At 37.2% G+C, this 21,239-nt stretch overlaps 1 protein-coding gene across 1 annotated transcript in view; it reads left to right on the top strand.

The window, feature by feature from the left end:
- The window catches only part of si:dkey-112m2.1 (transmembrane protein 132C), a 187,052-nt gene that overhangs the window by 159,033 nt on the left and 6,780 nt on the right, over positions 1 to 21,239 (top strand). Inside the window, exons 5-7 of the mRNA XM_037692045.1 lie at positions 5,049 to 5,192; positions 12,512 to 12,720; positions 18,307 to 18,616. Of these exons, the coding sequence (XP_037547973.1) occupies positions 5,049 to 5,192; positions 12,512 to 12,720; positions 18,307 to 18,616 (663 nt within the window). The remainder of the gene's footprint in view (positions 1 to 5,048; positions 5,193 to 12,511; positions 12,721 to 18,306; positions 18,617 to 21,239) is intronic.

Raw genomic sequence — 21,239 nt, 5'->3', positions numbered from 1 at the left:
AGTCCATTCCAAATTTGAATATTTTTCAATTCAGTTTATTTATATAGCGCCAAGTCACAACAGAAGTTGTCTCAAGGCACTGAACAGAAACATTCATATAAAAATAATAAATTAACATTATTTATCTGAGGCAGACTGCTTTGAATTTAACTCCCATCCCAAAACTCTCATCTTGAGCAAGCATGAAGGCGACAGTGGGAAGGAAAAACTCCCTCATGAGGAAGAAACCTTTAACAGAACCAGGCTCAGGACAAGTGGTGCTTCGACCGGCTGGGTTTGAGAGGAACAGGAAACGATAGATGCACAATAGCAGGTCAAGAATCACAATATACAATACAATACAATGCATTGACATACAGACAGATATTTGTGAGTGTAATGAGAAAACAGGAAAGAGACACGGACAAACACAGAAGCATTGGTCCAGGTGTAGTTTATGTGGAAAGAAAAGCAGAGGACAATGACAGCATTGATTTTAAAGACAAGCATGGAGAATAAATCACATGTAAACCTGCAGTTTGAGATCAAAGTGCACTGTTGGGAAAATATGGAACAATAATTTATTTATTTTTTGTTGTCGGCTGTTCACTCTTCTGGGGTCGTCACAGTAAGTCATCTTATCCATATCACTCTGTCCTCTGCATTCTCTGTCTTCACTCCAACTACATCCATGTCCTCTCTAACTGCATCCATAGATCTCCTCTTTGTCTTTTTCCTGGCAGCTGCATTCCTAACAGCCTTTTACCAATATACCCACTGTCCCTCCTCTCGACATGTCCAAACCATCTCAGTCTGGTCTCTCTAACTTTATCTCCCAGTTGTTCAACCTGTGCTGTACCTCTGATGATCTCGTTCTTAATCTTAGCCATCCTTGTTGCTCTCAAGGAGAACCTCAACATCTTCATTCCTGCACCTCCAGTTCTGTCTCCTGTCTTTTTGTCATTGCTACTGTCTCCAGACCTTACAACACAGCTAGTCTCACAACTGCCACGTAAACTTTCCCTTTGACCTTTGCTGCAACCCTTTTGTCACAAATCACTCCTGAAACTTTTTTCCATCCACTCCATCCTGCATGGACTCTCTTTTTCACTTATTTACCACACTCCCTATTTTCCTGGACAGTGGACCCCAAGTACTTGAAGTCCTGCACCTTCGTGACCTCTGCTCCTTGTAGCCTCACTGTTCCACCTGCCTCCCTCTCAGCCAACTTGCATTCCTCGTTTTTCAAGAGCAACAACAGGATCTGTGAAATAAAGATCTATTAATATAAATAAAGATAAAATCCTAGATTTTTGGTCACTGGATTGAATCCTGGCCGGGGGACTTTCTGGTTAGAGTTTGCATGTTCTTTTCATGCATGCGTGGGTTTTCTTCAGGTACTCTGTGGCAGGGTGGCTGTGCCTGAGTGGTTAGATTAGTCGTCCTCCAATGCAAGAGTTGGGGGTTCGAATCCACCAGCAGTAACATGCCAAAGTGTCCCTGGGCAAGACACTGAACCCCTCATTGCCTCCGATGTGTGCCCCATCAGTGTATGAATGTGATCCAAAGCACTGATTAAACTCTTTAGAATGATTTGTTCACTTAGCTTTGTAGTGATCTAGTAGTGCTGTATGAATGGGTAAATGAGGCACAAATTGTGTTGTAAAGCACTTTGAGTGCCTTGGTAAGATAGAAAGTCGCTATATAAGTACAGTCCATTTATGATTTACTCTGGTTTCCTCCCACAGAACAAAAACATGCATGTTAGGCTGATTAGTAACTCTAAATTGTCTCTAGGTGAGAGTGAGAGAGTGAATGGTTGTTTGTCTCTAAATGTTCCTGTGATGGACTTGTGACCTGTCCAGGGTCTCCCCTGCCTCTTGCACAGTGACTGCTGGATATGGGCACCAGTGATCCTCATTACCCAAAATGGAAAAGTCGGCAAACATAATGGATGGATGGATGTTAGATATTGATGTTTAGTTTTCTTTTAAACCCAAGTATGAACATTATTGTTAGCATATGAGATGTCACGTTTTTATTATGTATTGTCTTAAGTAAAAAACACCTAAAATAAACCATAGTAGAAAACTTATTTCATTGAAGTACATAATTTATAATTGTATATCTTTCATTGGCCACACATCAAAATATATTGTGGATGGTGGTGGCAGCAGAGTTTAAAAGATTAAAAGAAGAAAAAAAAAGATGATTCTCCAGAGGACCAGAGGACCAGATTGAACTTTTTTTGGATGATTCTCCAGGTTTTGTTCCAATAAGAACACTTGTAAGAGTGTTTGTAAGAACACTTGATAACATGTACTAACAGCTCAATAAGAGCTAAAAATCTAGGCATTTCACAAACAAAACATTTCATACTTTTGTACCACATTTTCTCATTTAAATAATGTGCTTTTATTTATTTTGTTTGGATAAAGTACCAGAGCTTTATGAGACAGACCTTAAGTTAAGTGTGACCTTTAGATATTTCTCTTTTCTGTTGATATTACTATAACTTGTCATGATTTTCTATACTGTACTTCAAAACAAAATATAGAACCATGTACATCAACAGATAATCTTTCCCACCGGGTTGTCTTTTTATGCAAGTCAAGCAGAAGCCTATTCACTTCTACTGGAGTTACTCTAATCTCAGTTTCACTTTATTTACTTCACAATTTATTCCATGCTTTTTAATGTTATTAAACAGCATGGAATGAATTTTCATTGTTATGCTGATGATACACCATTGTATTTGTCCATGAAACCAAATTAATTCAATCAGCTACTTAGACTACAAGCATGTCTTAAAGACATAAAAACCTGGATGACCCTACATTTTCTGCTTTTGAATACAGAGGTTTTAGTTTTGGACCTGAGCATCTTGGGAATTTTTTTTCATTATTTCGTCCTCCTTGGATGACATTAATGTGGCCTCTAGTTCTAATGTTTAAAAGCTTGGTGTTATTTTTGATAAGGACATGTCTTTTATCCCCCACATTAAAAACGTTACTAGAACTGCCTTCTTCCACCTGCGTAATATCAATAAAATTAGAAACATCTTATCTAAAAATGATGCAGAAAAACTGGTCCATGCATTTGTCACATCTAGACTGGACTATTGCAATGGCTTGTAATCTGTGTGTCCAAATACTTCTTTAAAAAGTCTTCAGTTGATCCAAAATGCTGCTGCCAGAGTCTTAACTGGAGTTAGTGGGAGAGATCATATCTCTCCAGTTTTAGCTTCTCTCCACTGGCTCCCTGTCAAGTCCAGAATTTAAGTCAAAATCGTACTTCTAACCTACAAAGCTCTCAACAACCTAGCTCCATCTTATATTCGAGATCTTGTTGTTCCATATTTTCCTAAAAGAGCACTTCGCTCTCAGACTGCAGGTTATCTCGTGATCCCTGGAGTTTCCAAAAACAGAATGGGAGGAAGATCTTTCAGTTATCAGGCTCCTCTCTTGTGGAACCAACTTCCAGTTTCTGTCCATGAGGTTGACACATTGTCCATTTTTAAAACTGGGCTTAAGACTTTCATTTTTGATAAATCCTATAGTTAGGGTTGGCTTGTTATGCTGCTATAGGCTTAGAGTACTGAGAACAAATTGATCTAATTTCCTTAAATGAGATGTTAAAATTGGCACGTTTTCATTTGATACTATTTCTATCTCAACATTTGATTCTTGACCTGCCATTGTGTATCTGTTCCTTCCAAACCCAGCCGGTCGAAGCAGATGGCCGCTTGTCCTGAAACTGGCACTGCTAAAGGTTTCTTCCTCATGACAGAGTTTTTCCTTTCCACTGTCGCCTTCATGCTTGCTCAAGATGAGAGTTCTGCAATGGACTCAAACTCAAAGCAATCTGCTCCTCATATAAATAATTTTAAATTATTATTTTTAAATATGGATGTTTCTGTTCAGTGCCCAGAGATGATTTCTATTGTGACTTGACGCTATATAAATACATTGAATTGAATTTGCTTTTTTCCTTTCTGATGTTTGCTTTGAGTTCTTTGAAAGTGTTAAATGCTTGTGGCGGATAATTGAGAAAGAATCCAATGTGCGCCGGAACATTGAATAAACAAAGTAGTGAGCTGGATAACAAACTGCTACCTTGACATTTCAGAGCACATTGACAACTTTCATTAATCAATTGGTTTTTGTTTTTTTTTCTGGGCTGTATTACAGTAAATCAAGTTATCCTGCTTTTAGAAGGCCCAAAATGTCTATGCATACAGCTCACAAAACAAAACGGCATGATTGTTACAACACACTGATTAAAAAAAAAAACTGATTTAAAAATGTTTGAATCCTGTTTGTCTCAAACATTTAAGAATAAATGGCATTGTATTTACATTTGTTTGTTAGAACAAGCAACTGAGCTGTCCACAACATGACCTTTTTTCACACTTTATTTCTATTTGATCATTTACTGGAAAATATCTTTATTTACTTGCTACCATCAACCCATAAATGTGGGGTAAACACTGTTTTCCTTTGTATCATCTCTGTGAAAGTAAATATTACCACTCATAACTACCTGTCATTTTCTGTACAGGTTTCAAAGGGCACTATATGTGAAGGGTTTCTGATGGAGACTATTGTCTATAATTTTATAGGACGAAGTATTCCAATACCTGATACCGAAGGGGTTGTCTTTTGAAAAGAACACTCCAGCAATAAAATGCCCCGTACTGTTTTTTAGATCCAATTTATATACCGGTACTTGAATAAACTTTTGCTTTTAGGTGTATAAAATGATTGTTTTTGTTCCAAATTACAAACAACGTGGACCAAGTTTTTCGGTTCTATTTGTAATATTTGGGGCCGAATGGACAAAAATGAAACAAAATATTCAGAAATGTTTTCTTTGAAAATGTGGCGGAAAAGAAAAATCCTTTCCATTACTTTAGAATAAGTAGTTAGAGTCTGCAGGTCGTAGTGCTCCACTGCATTGTTGCATTTTCCCCATGCAGGAATAATATTACATAATGTCTGCTTTAGTTTATTTGCCTCAAACCAGCTCATAAAATTGTGTCTAATGGGTTTCTTTTTGTTTCTCTCCAGGACAGTGAGATCCTCAACACGGCTGTCCTCACAGGGCGTACTGTCGCTGTCCCAGTTAAGGTGGTCACTGTAGGGACAGATGGATCCGTATCAGATGTCACAGAGTCTGTGGAGTGCAGGTCCACAGACGAACAGGTTATTAAGGTAAATGTAGCTATTTTCAAGTCATTGGTTTGTTTTCAGTCTTTTTTTTTAAATAACCCTTTTGCACTGACTCATTAAGCTGTTTCCTTTAGCTCTTTATCACAAGCACCTGGCTGCAGAAATATGCTTTTGTCATACTTCTTGAATTTAATGCACACAAATATTGAAGATAACAGAATTGGTCAAACACATTTTTTGTATTTATTTAATTTTACCAAAAAATTGATTTTGAGCTGTTGGACTAAAATTTGACCTCCCTTATTCCATCCATTTTCTTTCCTGCTTTTCCATTCGAGTCACCGGGAGGTGGTGTTCATTTCCAGCTGTCGTAAGAGTTGTGAGACCCTGGACAGGTCCCAAGTCCATCACAGAGCCATGTAGAGACAAACAAGACAAACAACCGTTCTCACTCTCGCCCACACCTAGGGACAATTTAGTTACCAATTAGCATTAATGTATTTGGTCTGCAGAAGGTAACTGGAATGCCCCAAAAATATAACATTCAAATTCCACCCAGAAAGGGGTTGGGCCAGAAGGCAATTGTGCAAACTTCTCACAAGAGGCAGTGATGTAGTCTATGCGATATGTGGATATATGGAGTATACCCACTAGAAAATCTTGAGAATTTCAGTATACCCACTTAAACGTGCCCAATGATACATGACGTATCATTAGGAACGTGTCATTGATATGTTAAACAGCAGTTAAATGCTTCCATAACAATCTATCTCTATGCAGCGCTTGTCTATTACATTTGCTTATCCAGCAAATTATTGTATAACTAATATTTCTGTACTTACTATGTAATACTTGAAAATGTCTTGCTTTGATACTGTTTTATAAGTTCTATAACATTATTAATACAAAAGCCAACTGTTGTGCAAAGTTTGCTGTACATGTATTCAATTATAAGCATCAGAGAAATTTGGAAATATTCAATATGCTTAAAAAAAATCTAAATAAATCGACAATTACATTGTACTAACCAATGTACTTTGGTTTCTAAGCACAGTATACGGACTGACCATGATAAAGTTAGTTTTAGATTGGACATTGGACATTCGCGCTCCGTGACTTTGGCGGTGTCCCAACATCTAACGTAAAACTAATTTTACCGCGGTATACCCTATACCGCGTATGAGTTTGTATACAAATACGTTGACTACACCACTGGTGACAGACCACTGTACCACTGTGCAGCTAAAATTCGATGTGTCTCAACTAAAAATATGTGTTTTTAAATTATAAAACATAATAAGTGTAGGAGTAAAGATGCAGTGTAATGCCCAAGAAACTATCTTCAGATCAACAGTATCTGAAAAGTCAGCAAAAGACCCGAAACACGACCTCAGACGTGTCGGGTTTTTTTTTCTTGTTTTTTTTTTTTTTACTTAATCCATCATCTGTAAACCAAGTTTTTAATATTTTCACTTCTCTTTAAGAATCACATGGGTGGTGCAAAAACACAAATTTAGACCTTTCAAGCTACGTTTTTTTTTAACCTTTTCTTTATATATAAATACAGGTAAAGAAACTGGAATAAAATGTTTTCATGACAAACTCGCATAAAACCCTTAAGTTTTAGAAGTTTTCTTAAATGAGTCATAAATCAATCATAAATGACTTTTAATGCAAACATTTCTTTTCAGGAAACCATTAGCTCCAAGGATTGCAGAAGCAACTAACATAAAAAAGACAATGAACGACCTTTAGAAAAGTCCAAAAGCTATTACACAAAGACATTTTTAATACACTATGAGAAATATGTGACTTTAGAAACAAAACTGAAATCAAGACTGTCTTACAATATTTGCACAGTGCTTTGTACATATATATCTGATCAGTGGGAGAAGAAACGATGTGGAGGATCTCTCAACGGGTTTAATTATCCACTGAAGAGGCGCCGCACAATACGACACTAACCTTGTGAGCCACAGAGTGAGAACTCCCAGCCAACACATTTGTTTTGAGAATAGCAAAAGCAGCACCCCTCGTCACTAATATAAAATTAATTCCAGAATATTACACTTTCTGATTTCAATGTTTCATACCAATTGTTCACTTTCATTGGTCTTTTGAGAATAATTTCATTTTTTAATTACAAAAGAACCACAGCTTGTTAAATACTTCTTGCTCTAAAATCATTGAAGTACGTCAGTGGTTTTGTTAGTCTTTTATTCCAACATCACTTTTTGTATTAAATCTTTTCACGGACTATTTTTCAAAGCGTAAAACACTCTTGTAAGTCATACTTAGCCCCAGTTCACACAGTCAAGCTATGCAAAACCTCTTCTTACATTTTTACAATAGTTCATTTTTAATTATTTAAATTTAAACATTGTGCCTTTTATTGTTATTATTATTTTACATTCAATTCAATTCAACTTCAGTTCAATGTATTTATATAGCACCACATCACAGCAGAAGTTATTTCAGGGCACTGAACAAAAATGTTCACATACATTATAAATGCCAATTAGTAAAGTTATTTATCTAACAAACTTACATTGTCTGTCTGTAGTTTACATTATTGTAATGATGGCCATTACAAATATATTAAACCTACTAATCATCATTTGCCCTGTGGGATAGAATTAAACATTTTATCACAATGGTATAAACATAAACTTGAGATCAAACCATTTGCTGGACTGACCTACCTACAGTCTAATTTCATAACAGCATTTATTTGAGTACTGGTATTTATTCTCATAGTCTTTTTGTTTTTTTCATCAAAATTCTCTGATAAACAAGTGGTACGCTGATGTCCCCAGAGTGCCAGATCCTGGTGAGCAAGGGTCCAATTTTATTTACCACAAGGTACACTGGTCACCATTCATTTTCAGTCACGCCACCGGTCACACCAATCATTTGAGGAAACTATACTTTTAAGCAATATAAAAAATAGAAAGCATAATTCCATCAAATGACATAGGTTTACAAATATATATGGTGGTGGCCATCTTGGATTTTGACCTGGAAACCCAAATTTTGACAGGAACATTTCTTACGCTTTGATGCAGCCACACACCAAAATGGAAGTCACCTCACTTACTTTTCAAGTTATCGCGCTCACATTTACTGACTGACGGATGGAGGGTATTTCCAATTCCCTCTTTTTGATGGGGAACAATAATTAGCATACTTTTGCTTTGATGAGCACAATAACTTCAAGGAAAATCCATATATTTTACATTAAATTGTATCAAAACCTAGACTTTTCTATTGTCAATAGGAAATATCTTGGTTTGATGGTTTATTATAAAACGGGGACAAAAATAATAATTTTATTTGTGCTAATTTATGTAAATTGTTCTTTTTCTTTTTTTGAGCTTCTCCTGTAAATACTAGTGAGAAGTTTATTTACTGGCTTCACAATATACAAACTTTTTTACGCTGCACCCTTCAAAGACTTGTCTTTTTCTGAGTTTTTTCTTGTTTTTGTATAAAACACCAACTTTTTATCAGATGCCTAAATCTTACAAAATGGAAAGTGAAAGAAAACAGCATAAGACAAAATAGTGGTTTCTAAAAAAAAAAAAAAAAAAAAAAATCTGCAGTAAATTATAGAACAGTCAATGATTCTTTTGAAAAAAGGATTTAGTGGTTGTAAAGAACAACTATGATTAGTTACACACCTATTTTATGTAATTAAAAAAGAAACTAGGCATCAAAATATGTGTTTTTTATAGATAAAACAGGTTAAAAAATAATTCCTGAGCCACATTATCTCTGTGGTGAAACTGTCTCCATCAACTGGCCTCAGTTCGTCCTTCATAGATATCACTTGCAATATCCTTCATACAAAAACAATCACATGGATTTAGAGTGCAAAGACAAAATAGAAGAAAATTGGAGATTTAAAGTTTGAGATGTTTGAAAACCTTGAGATGACGGAGAGAGGAAGAGAAAATGGACAGAGAAAAGGAAAAATAGAGTCTTAAACGACACATTGAAAACCAAATTTTGATTTTTTTCAGCGCAGACTCAAGATAGTTCCATCACAAAATCTAATACTTTAGTATGTTACATATGTGTGTGTAGTTTATATTTCAGAGCTGCTTCTTTCGGCTTTTCCATATTCAGGCGCTTCCACAGCAAGTCATCCTCCTCCATCTCACTCTGCCTTCATTCCAACTACCTCCATGTCCTCTCTTATTGCATCCATATAGCTCCACTTTGGCTTTTTTGTATTTTTCCTGGCAGCTGCATTTCTAACATCCTTCTACCAATATACCCACTGTCCCTCCTCTGGACATGTCCAAACTACCTCAGTCTGGCCTCTCTAACTTTAACTCCCAGTTGTTTAAGATGTGCTGTACCTCTGATGATCTCATTCCTATCCATCCTTGTCACTCCCAAAGAGAACCTCAACATCTTCATTTCTGCCACTTCCAGTTCTTTCTCCTGTCTTTTTGTCAATGCCACTGTCTCCAAGCCATACAAGATGGATTGTCTCACAACTGTCCTGTAAACTTTTCTTTTGATCTTGCTGTCACCGTTTGGTTGCCAATCACTCCTGAAACTTTTCTCCATCCTGTCTGGACTCTATTTTTTTCACCTCTTTACCACACTGCTTATTTTCCTGGACAGTAGACACTTAAGTATTTGAAGTACTGCTCCTTAGTGGCCATTGCTTCTCACTGTTCCACCTGCCTCCTTCTCATTTATAAAATGTTCATGAAGCTTGAAAATAAATTTGCTAATATAATACAGTCCTCTCCAAAAGTATTGGAACAGCAAGGCAAATGCCTTTGTTTTTGTTGTTCACTGAAGACATTTGGGTTTAAGATCAAAATATGAGTGAGACAAGAGTTCAGAATTTCAGCTTTTATTTCCTGTGATTTACATTTTACAAAATTCACCACAATATGTCCTTCCTGGTTTCTTTCGTTGACACCAAACGTCATGTTGGTGAAGGAAACAGTGGGGATGAGGAAGTTATGGGTAGCACTTCCTCATCCCCTCTGTTTCCTTCACCAACATGTCCTTTCAGATCGTATCTGATCACCACTCTCTCCTCCCTGTGAATTCTCTATCACTTCATCCAGATCCTTTCAAATTTTATCTTCCCCTTCTATCACATACAACCTATGGAGCATAACTACTAATATTTATCATCAGACCTTCTACTTTCAGACATATCATCCTTTCTAACACTCTTTTCAGCTCTACTACAGTATTTGCTGACTTCTCCTTCAGGACCACCACTACTCCCTTTCTCTTTCCATCCACACCATGGTAAAACAGTTTAAACCCTGTTCCAATGCTGCAAGCCTTGCTGCCCTTCCACTTGGTCTCTTGGACACATAAAGCATATACCTTCCTTCTCTGCATCATGTCAGCCAGCTCTATCTTTGCCTGGAATTGGCCCCAAATTTAGATTTGCCACACTCAGTTCTACATTCTTGACTTTCCTCTTCTCCTGCTGTCTCCTCACAATTTTCCTTCTCTTGGTCTTCGACTAACAGTGGCACTATTTCCACCAGCACCATTTTTCAACAGCACCAAAGGTGGTTGTTGTAAACCCAGGCCTTAACCGATTCTGTATGGTGTCACTTAGATGAACTCCAATGTTAGTTTTATGTTTTATGTCGGGTGCCCTTCCTGACACAACCCTCGCCATTTACCCGGGCTTGTGACCGGCACAAGAGATACACTGGCTTGTGATCCCTAGTGGCTGTTTTATTATATATATATTCAAGAGAGCACACACAAACAATGTCGCCTACTGTAATCAGCCTGCAGCACGTCTAGAGTTTCTACTCAAAAAATACTACACATTTTACAGAATTAACTTAATACATCTCAATATATCTAACTTGCATGGAGTAATGCCTATGTGCTTTTCTGGAATAATCAGAAAAAAAATCTAACATGTATTTTTACACAATATACAAAATAAACCAATTGGTCTTGGAACATGTCATGTGACTGCCACATGCACACTTACATTGTTCATGATAGTTGACATGCTGCAAGAATCATTGTTTTTCACAAATATTTGTGTATCAGGTACTCGTGAATACTCGTGAAAACGTTGGTAAAACATATTTGAGAACTAGGGCCTCAGACTTATAGGAGCGGACTCTCATACCAGCTGTAAATTGGCCCAGCACATTGAAGGTCATGGCCTGAAGAAGTCAACAGAACCAAACCATTTTCAAAAAGCAGAGATATTTCTTTGAGGTTCTTAAACCTAACACCGAATTCAAATCGTAAAAGTGAGAATTTCTAAATGTGACATTCAAATGAAAACCCCAAACTTTCCCCTCATAATCACAACCTATTCTAATCAGAAGACAGAACCCGGAGAGGTATGATAATACTGGATCGACGAAGATAGAAAGCAGTGGGATAGAATAGGGGAAAAAAAGAAACGAAAGGCAGTAGGAGGAGAGAACTGACAGACACTGAGCTGTCAGTTTTGTTCCTCGGAGAGAGGGGCTGATCTGACACCGTTTGAGAGTTAAAGATGCCAAGTCGTATGCAAAGAAGTGGAGACAGATGACAGTTTTTCTTGTGACTGGTTTAATACAAAGAAACAATTGTCCCTGCTAACGATGTGCCGAAATTAAAAATTGTGCCAATCAAGATAATGACAGTGATAAAAGTTACACTAAGTTAAAACTTTTGTGATTGCAAAAAAAAAAAGTCTGTGAAATATAGTTATGATAGATTAAACATATTTTCCTTAAATAATGCAGATATGACCCAATTACATAAATTCCTCAGATATTTTGATGTCTGATTAGAGGTTTACATTATACCATTTTATTTCTCTGAGCATGTTGTTCTCTGGTTGGATGAAACAGGTGTGTGTCCATCTGTTAGTTGGGCCAACTTCCCAGTACTTGCCGATGTGTATTTGGCAGTGCATATACAATTTAGGAAGTAATTTGGCACACATAAAAAAACATGCAAATACTAGAGGTAAAACTGCTAACCAGTCACTTAAACCTAATTCTACCCCAAACACTAAAACTTAGTGTTCAGCCTGTACAAAATTGTTTTAGATGTTTTTATAATTGTGGCCTTACAGTATGTTCACAGGATATGCTGATGAACTTGTGCGCTGTCAAGTTCTGGACTCAAATGTGACGCATAAGATTTCAGGGAAAAAAAAACAAAAAAAAACGATCTAAAATACAAATTTGCAGTGTATGCACAAAACGTTAAATATGACCTTTTTTCCTTAAACAATGTAGCAAAACATAAATTATATATGATTTGCAAGCTCATTTGTTTTAATCATTTTATGCAAACTTTCCATCAGTCTGACCTCTTTCTGTTTTCTCTTTTTTCCACACTGTGTTCAGGTCTCAGAGCGCTGTGATTATGTGTATGTCAACGGAAAAGAGACAAAGGGGAAAAGCAGAGTAATGCTCAACTTCACCTACAGTTTTCTGAGCGCGCAGCTCAAGATGAGCGTATGGATCCCTCGCCTGCCTTTGCTCATAGATGTGGCTGACACTGAACTCAATCAGATAAAGGGCTGGAAGGTCCCAGCTGGTGTTAGTAACAGGAGGTAAGACATGTTTTTGTGCATCTGTATTGTTTTATGGTAAACTATTACATCTAATTTTTAAAGGGGGAGGAGTATTCAAATAACTCAATGTAAAAGCAGTATTGTGGTGCACTTCTGCACCACAAAACTACAACTTTTATCCCTTGGAATGTCTAGCATGGTCTAAAAGAACAATAAATTCTCAAATTTCAGCAAATGAAATGTTTGCCAAAACTCGTCAGTTTTTAAACCTCCTAAAAACAAATCTAAATGTGCTTTTAGATCATTTATCTGAGAAGCTCTCCACAATTTTTATGCAAAAAACATATTTAGTATTTGGTATTATAAGATAGCTCTAAATTCAAGTGCTAGAGCGAATTTATGACGCATAAAATTAAAGTTCAGCTGTATAATTTATGCCTAATAATTCACTTGAGCAATGTCCTAAAAAAAGCACTTATAGCAAATAAAAAAATGAATAATAATCTTGGGCATTACAGAGCTTTGGCATAACTTCAGATGGCGGTAAAATGCATCATGGTATGTGCAGCACAGCATGGAGTGTAAACAGCGTTTATAATAAAACTAAATAATTACATTTTTCCAATATAAACATACTGTAGCTGAATAAGATAGAAAGCTTTCTGAAGCATATATATTAATTTACATCATGCTAATCTGTATTTAATGTGACCATTTAGAAAAGAAACATGACATGTTGTTTTAATTTGACCCAGGACGTTAAATTAACAAACAATACATTTTCATAACGTATACAGTAATTACACCAAAAAACAAGCAGCAAAGATCTTGTTTGGTGTTCTGCGTGCTTTTTCATTAAGTCGTATTTCAATGCACTATAGGAGTTTCACATAGCTGCTCTTTTTTTAAATTAGAAACGTGTGACTTGAAAATAAAATACAAAGAAAGTCCAATTTTTCACAAACCATTTTAGATTTTATTTTATTTAAGAGGATGAGATGTTTAGGAAACTTGAAAGTAAATTTTGCATATATAATACAGTCACCTCCCAAACTATTGGAACATAAAGGCAAATCCCTTAGTTTTTGTTGTTCACTGAAGACATTTGTGTTTATGATTGAAAGAGCTCAGAATTGCAGCTTTTACTTCTTGGTATTTACATTTAAATGTGTTTAACAACTCAGGACATATTACCCTTTGTGTGAACCCACCCTTTTACTGAGTGGTCAAAACTGTTGGAACATGTTATTGACAGGTATTTCTTGTTGACCAAGTGTTGCATGTTATTTCGATAGTTCAAACATTAAATAGTTCTGCATGACTAGTCTAAGTTTTAAGCCTGGATTTAAACCTATGCAGACTGCACTTCTTCTGAAAGAGGATAAACCAACATGACAACCAGACAGCTGTCTACGGGAGAAAAGCAAAGCATTTTGAAGCTTGAGAAAAGGAAAATCAATCAGAGCCGCTGGACAAACGCTGGACATTGGGCAGAACAGCTTGTAATGTTCTGAAAAAGAAACTACCAGTGTACTGAGCAACATACATCTAACAGGTCAGCCAAGGAAAACAACAGTAACTGACGACAGAAATATTGTGAGAGCTGTTAAGAAAAAACCCAAAACATCTGTAGTTTACATCACCAATGACCTCCAGAGTGCAGAGGTGAAGGTATCACAATCCCCTCTTTGAAGAAGACTCAGAGAGCAGAAATATAGAGGCCACAAGATAACCCCTCATCAGCAGTAAGAACTGGAAGGCCAGTTTGGAATTGGCAAAGAAGTGCAGAGATGAGCCGCAAAAGTCCAGGAACACAATCTTAAGGACTCATTAGACCAAGATTTGTCTACCAAAGTGCTGGGAAGGCCAAAGTGTGGACAGCAACTGCATGCAAGCTCATCTGTGAAGCACGGTGGAGGTAATGTCATGGCATGGGCATGCATGGCTGCCTCTGGAACAGGCTCGTTAATATTTATTGATGATGTAACGAATGATCATAAAAGCAGAATGAATTTGGAAGTGTACAGAAACATGGCTGCCAATCTGAGGAGAAATGCATCCAAACTAATCAGGAGGAGGTTTTTCATGCAGCAGGACAATGACTTGGCCAGTGATAAAGTCCTTTGTTTTGTTGGCAGTTTGCTTTGGGTCAGTCACCTGACCTTAACCCAATAGAGCATGCATTCCATCTCCTGAGGAGGGGACTGAAGTGAGAAATCCCCCTGAAACAAACAGGAACTAAAAGAAGCTGTGCTAAAAGCCTGGAATAGCATCACATATGAAGAATGCAACAGTTTGGTGATGTCAATGGGCCGCAGGCTTGAGGCAGTTATTGCAACAAGGGTTATGCCACCAAATATAAAATGCTGTTTACTTGAAGATTATTTGTTCCATTTCTTTTGCTTACCTACAAATACTGTGGTCTAAAATAAACAGTGATATATCCTGAGTTGTTTAACACATCTAAATGTAAATGACCAGGAAATAAAAGCTGAAATCCTGGTCTTTTCTCATCCTCGTCTTTTGATCTTAAATCCAAATGTCTTCGGTGAACAACAAAAACAAAGTGATTTGCTTTGCTGTTCCAATACATTTGGAGGGGACTGTATATGCACGTTTGAGCTTGACGTCAGTAATAAATGAAAACTGTAAATGCTTATAACTGAAAAATCAACTGTTTTAGTTTAAATAAAAATTATTATTTGTGTTCAGCAACTAAAATATGGCCTTTTTGCAACTTTTAACTGTATAACAAATTGTGACGTATTTTTCTGTGTCATACTTGATGAAATATCAGAGGTTAGAGAAGGCAAGCCTGTGACTGGAAGGTCACAGTTTCAACCCACGGACCGACATCAAAAATGTGGGTGGGGAAAGCACCCAACCTGCTTCCACCCTCATTTGCCCCACTCTGGGCCCTTGAGCAAGGCTCTTAACCCCCCACCATCTGCTCCCCTGGGTGCCCTAGATAGGAGCTCTCTGCTCCACACAGAGGGCTGTGGTAGATCTGTGGTCTGTGGTTGCGTCAGGAAGAGCACCGGCGTAAAAGTCTTAGTGCAAGTTAGTTCACTGTGACAACCCCTTAGAAAGGGAGCAGCTGAAAGAAAATAAATAAATAAATAATACTTGATAAAATATAAATGGTCAACCATCAAATTAATGTCGGGACAGCTGCACATTACAAATCTTATGAGTAAATATTTGCCTAATAATAATGGCTTTATAGCTCTAAATCAAACTTGATAACAGTTTAAAATATTACATGTCACAAAGAAAAGACCCAGTTGACTCTTTTAATAAAAATATATGCTGCAAAAAAAACCTACATATTTACCCATTTGTTGGTTTGTTTGTTTAATGTTTAAATACCATAGGGTTATTTTGTTGACAAGGATACAGTGTTACTGGTTTTGTTTGTTTCTCCATTAAGATAAGAACTGAATTTGATGGTATCATTGTGAGATTTTCTTTTTGTCAATTTCAACAACGTTACACTAACACTACTGTGCCAATTTTTCACAAGATATACAAGTGTTGTATTTCTAAGAGTAGAACCTTTTAGAATGTGATGAATATTATGATGACTTTCTTTAAAATTACTAATAAACCATGAATAGGTTTAGGCTTTATAAACACTGGACAGAACCAATCAGAAAGTTATGGATCGATTTGTATAAAACTTTTTACTTTAAGCTCAGAAAATAGCCCAAATTAGAAACATCACTGCAATTTGGACTAATATGGAAATGTGGATTCACATATTTTTATTTAAAAATCTAAATTTTGCATTTTATTTTTTAATACAGCTTACATTCATCCTGCTGATGAAAAATACCCTGTGTTGTCTCTGTGCAAACTGTGACTGTTTCTAAACGATGCAAATGATGAAGCATTTCTGTACAGCAACACTTGTACTTGATTTTACAAACCAATAAACAACAACACAATGGTTTACTGTTGTTGATAGACAAATATTTGCCAATCTATTTTCCCGGCTGTTGCTAAAATGAATCAAAACATCAAGCAGGTGCCTTAATTTAAGACAAAGTCAATGCAGTGTCTTTTCCGATCTGTTTACAACCCCCACCTTACAAGTATGACCATTGCAATTAAAGCCAGGTAACTTCACTCATGCCTTTCATGTGATCCCCTCATGAAAAAGACAAAATGTGTGTGTACTGAGAAAAAAATAAAACAGGGAAAAGTCTAAAAGTCCAATAATTTCTTGGCACTGGATTTTCAGTGTGCGTGCCTTTAGCTAAGCAGGAGCTCATTCTCTTCCACATAAGTGAACAAGGCCACTCATTAAAGTCCGATGCGATGGCTGACTCGTCACTCACTGCTGAAAACAGGCCCCGACCCCATGTTTCAGCTGCCAGCCACGAATGTCACCTCTGTGTAGATTGCTGTCCCTTTACTCAAGCGGGGGAGACAAAAAGCAGGGAGGGTATGTGGTACAGCCAGGTGAGGAACTAAACCGAGCCACTGAGCCACAACATGTTAACCTGTCAGCATGTTTTTCTGCCTCACCGGCCATGCCTCATTAAACCAAATGGAAACTGTCATGGTCATTCCTCTCTGCCACTTGACCAGAAGAGAAGTGGCGCTTGAAAGACCGAGAATAAAAAGGTGTGGGGTAGAGGAAGAGCTGAATAAGAAAGATAAAGGATAAGAAATTCAGAAAGAAAAATAATAAGGCACGGAACAAAAATCAGCAGATTTGTATCAAGAGACAAATTCTGATGTAACAGTGGTTTAAACAGCTAAAATAATCCAATGAAGAAGAATCAATATAGTTATGTTCAAATTGTTCATGAATGCCCATTTTCTCTCCTTTTTTGCATTGTTTGGTGTAATGTCGGTTGGTTAGTGTGATAGAATGCTTTACAAGTTTATATTATATACGAAATTAAGAACGTGTTTCACAGCATGTTTCACAAATTCCCACCGATAGGCTTGCAAACAAACTCAGCAGAGAAATTGTAATTTACTCCGACCCCTATTTTCTGACATGGCGGTTTCTGCAAAGCATTCGCCGAGGGCCGAATAAATGGAAGGCGCGGAGAGAAAATATCAGTTGCCCTTTAAACGAAAATAAGAAAAGCAAGCGAGGCAGCAGTTTGTCTCTGCGAGTCGCTTTTTAATGGATTTTTTTCTAAAACTCTGGGAGACTGACTTTTGGAATGCCAGGTGAGCGTGCAGCAGAACACAGTAGAGGATTTGACAGCATTAAATAATGCTCCTCTGACATTTTAGACATCTATCTCAATAGTTAAAAGAAGCATAAATGTGTTTACACGACAAAAATATAACTTTATTTAATTATCTAATGACAAAGGCCTTATAGTGCTTCTTACTTAGATACATATACTTCTTTTAGCATACTGTTTGGCATTCGTTTAGCCTTATTTACTTTCTTTTCACACTTTATATTTTTGCTATTGTTGGATGTAACTGGGACCCTGTGTGCACAATTTTGTTCCACCTCATGTACCACATGTGGTGAATGACAATAAAACCTACTTGAACTTGAAACAGCTTAAAGTAATTTTATTCTCCTTCTACATTTAAACACTTAACTGTATTCAGCCGTTGCTCAGCTGCACCTCTTGTTTGTATTGGTAGGTTCGAGAGGGTCACTGATGACAAGGATGGTGCCTATGGACCTGAGGGGAGATCGGAGAATGTCTGTGTGGCCCAGTACCAGAGCACCACGCTGCGTGTCTTCACACAGTTCGTGTCGGATGTTGGAGACATTAAAGGAGCCACAGAGGAGGACAGGCTGAGTCAGCAGAACTTTCTGCTTGGTACTGACTGGCATGTGGATGTGACACAACTTGTCAAGGAATCCCTGAGGGTGGAGGACTCGAAGATTGCCGAACTGCTGGAGGGTCAAGTGCTAATCGGACTGAGCGCTGGAACCACCAAACTGCAGGTTGTATGGATATATTTTACTGCCATAATGAAAATAGTATTGATATTCTTAGGGTTGCTATTTCCTTAACGATGTTACAAGTTATTTAGTAGGAAGAATATACCCGTGTAGGAGTGGCAAACATAGTGCTAATGTGTTAGTGTGTGTTTCTCCTGTTAATAAGTCTGACTGCAGACTTGAGTGTGATGTTATACTAATAAAAAAAGAGCTACTTAGATGTCTCAGGATTCCGAACGTGGATGAGTTATTACATTTTTAGAAGAAAACAATGAAAAAATGCATTTAGCACTACTTTTATAGCATGTTGCTCCACTGACAACATAGTTTCAAAGATTTCAAACTCAAGGAAGTTTTTACTCATTTTTTTAATTATTATTAGACCTTTATTTATACAGGTTAGTTCCATTTGAGCCTTAAAGTCTCATTTACAAGAGAGACCTTTTACATACAACAAACAGATGAGAAAAAGAGAACATGAGGATGGAGGAAGCCAAAAACCCTCATGTCTCACACCATGTCCTGGCCGGGAAACGGTGTAAAAGATGCAAAAAAAGACCTCACAACATAAAGTTGCAACATACAATGACATCATACTACATTTGTGCATAGAGGTCGACAAAAAGGATGAGTTATCCAAAAACACTCCAGAGAGTTCCAAAGTTCTGATAAGATGGTACAGTGTCTATCAGCATCATGGTTCTGATAAGGCCACAGATGTCCTTGGGAGTGGACAGGCAGAGCTTCAAGTTTATGTATCCTCCAGGACCAATTTGAGATAAGTTGGCCTGTCCAAGGCCAGCGGGGAGGCCACATTCAGATAAACAACAATTGTTTGGGCCACCAGACTCTGATTTCTGTCTGCCTTCAAGTTCTGCTGGTACACCCAATGGCAAATCCAAACAGCCAGAATTAGTGGACAATCTGTGCGGTCCGTGCTCGATTTAGCATTCTCCAAGATTGAAACCTTCATGCTGGTGAGTTACAAGAGCCGCAAGTGGCCTACGGTTCTCAGAATTGCGTCCAGCTTATGGTTGAGCTCGGTAAGCATATAAATCTGAGAGCTTGAGGCATGAATTAATCCTTCACACAAGGCTGGCAGTTTTACCATGGCCGAAACTGCTGCTGACGTCTTCCTAATTTGTTGATATCCAAGGTATCCACCTATTCCAAAAAGCAGAAACCCTGTTATCATAACTCCAATAATGCACACATCTTCTACATCCTCCACGGACAGCACAGATAGGCACATCATCTTCCACTCACTCAAGAAATCAATGACATACCCAGCTGCGTGGATCTGTTCAGGGCATGAGGGCTCTCCAGCACCCTGTCGTCTGGTGGGAAAAAAAATTATCAATTGCGTTGAGGGACCAGCCGACCAAATCCATAATAATTTTTCATTCAGAAGATGTGTAAAGAGAGGCTCTGAGGTGGACAGGATGAGAGCAAAAAAAAAAAAAAAGCATGCGGGAAGGAGAGTAAGAGCTTAAATCTTCTTCTTGAATCTTGAAGTTGCTGTACCAAAGTTGACTTCTTTTTACTCTTCTTTTGAAACTTTGCTTTCTAAAATAACTTCATTTTGAATGAACAGAGATTTGTTTACCTTCTGGAAAAAAAAGTTTTTCAGGTTGACTTTTTCTTGGCCAGTGAACAAATTGTCATGGGAATGAATCGCCATGGGAACTCAACTATTTTAGCACAGATTTTTGCAGTAAAATGTTTTCAGGAAGAAACAAGTTTTTAAGAGAAACTTGAGATGTTATAGGGATGCAGTGGTCCACAGACACAAACTTGCATGATGTAAGTGCATTTGTGGGGTAGCTTTAAATAGATGCTATTTTGGAATGAAATTTGAATCCATTAGATTTTTGCATCATCGTATTGATAAAAACCAATCCATTTAATTATAAGATGAATTTCTGAGCATGCTCGCTTCTGCAGACATCCTAACAAAACTAAACCAGATAACTTGAATCTGTGCAGCTATGGGTGTGTCATAGACTGAATATTATGTGTTATAAACCAAGAGTCCCCACTTCCTCTTATTGTTGGGACTTGAAGCCAGCAGGTCTCAGTTTGCAGGAGCTGCCATGTATTTTTGAGACCAGAGATTACTGTGATTATTTGTTAAATCAACTTTTCATATAAGTGTTTCATTTATCTATTGAACTGTTAGCAGTGCTTTGAGATACTTATTAAATCACCCATAAACAATAGATGCACAACATAGTATTAAACATTCTTTTTTGGGGGTTTCTCTTGATATATTCTTGCATCAGTGATTTTAAAATAATAAATGATGTAGCTTTAAACAAGAGGTTTTAGTTCTTGTATTATGGAGACTTTACAGCAGTATTTCTCAACCTTGTTTTCTGGGAGCATTCTTGTCTTTATATAAAAAAAGCCACTTTTCAGAACATGTAAATATAGTCACAGACACTTGCATATTTAAAACAAGAGTAAATGATCCGATATTATTGTCAACTTAAAAAAAAAATACAGTAGTCCCTCGTTTATTGCGGGGGATCCGTACCTTGAAGACCCACAAATAGTATAGTAGTTTATTTTACTTACTATATCTATCTATCTATCTATCTATCTATCTATCTATCTATCTATCTAT

Source organism: Nematolebias whitei, chromosome 18 (assembly GCF_014905685.2).
Source record: "Nematolebias whitei isolate Nwh7 chromosome 18, NemWhi1, whole genome shotgun sequence".
Classification (NCBI taxonomy): Eukaryota; Metazoa; Chordata; class Actinopteri; order Cyprinodontiformes; family Rivulidae; genus Nematolebias; species Nematolebias whitei.
This window is presented reverse-complemented; position numbering and strand designations above follow the sequence as displayed.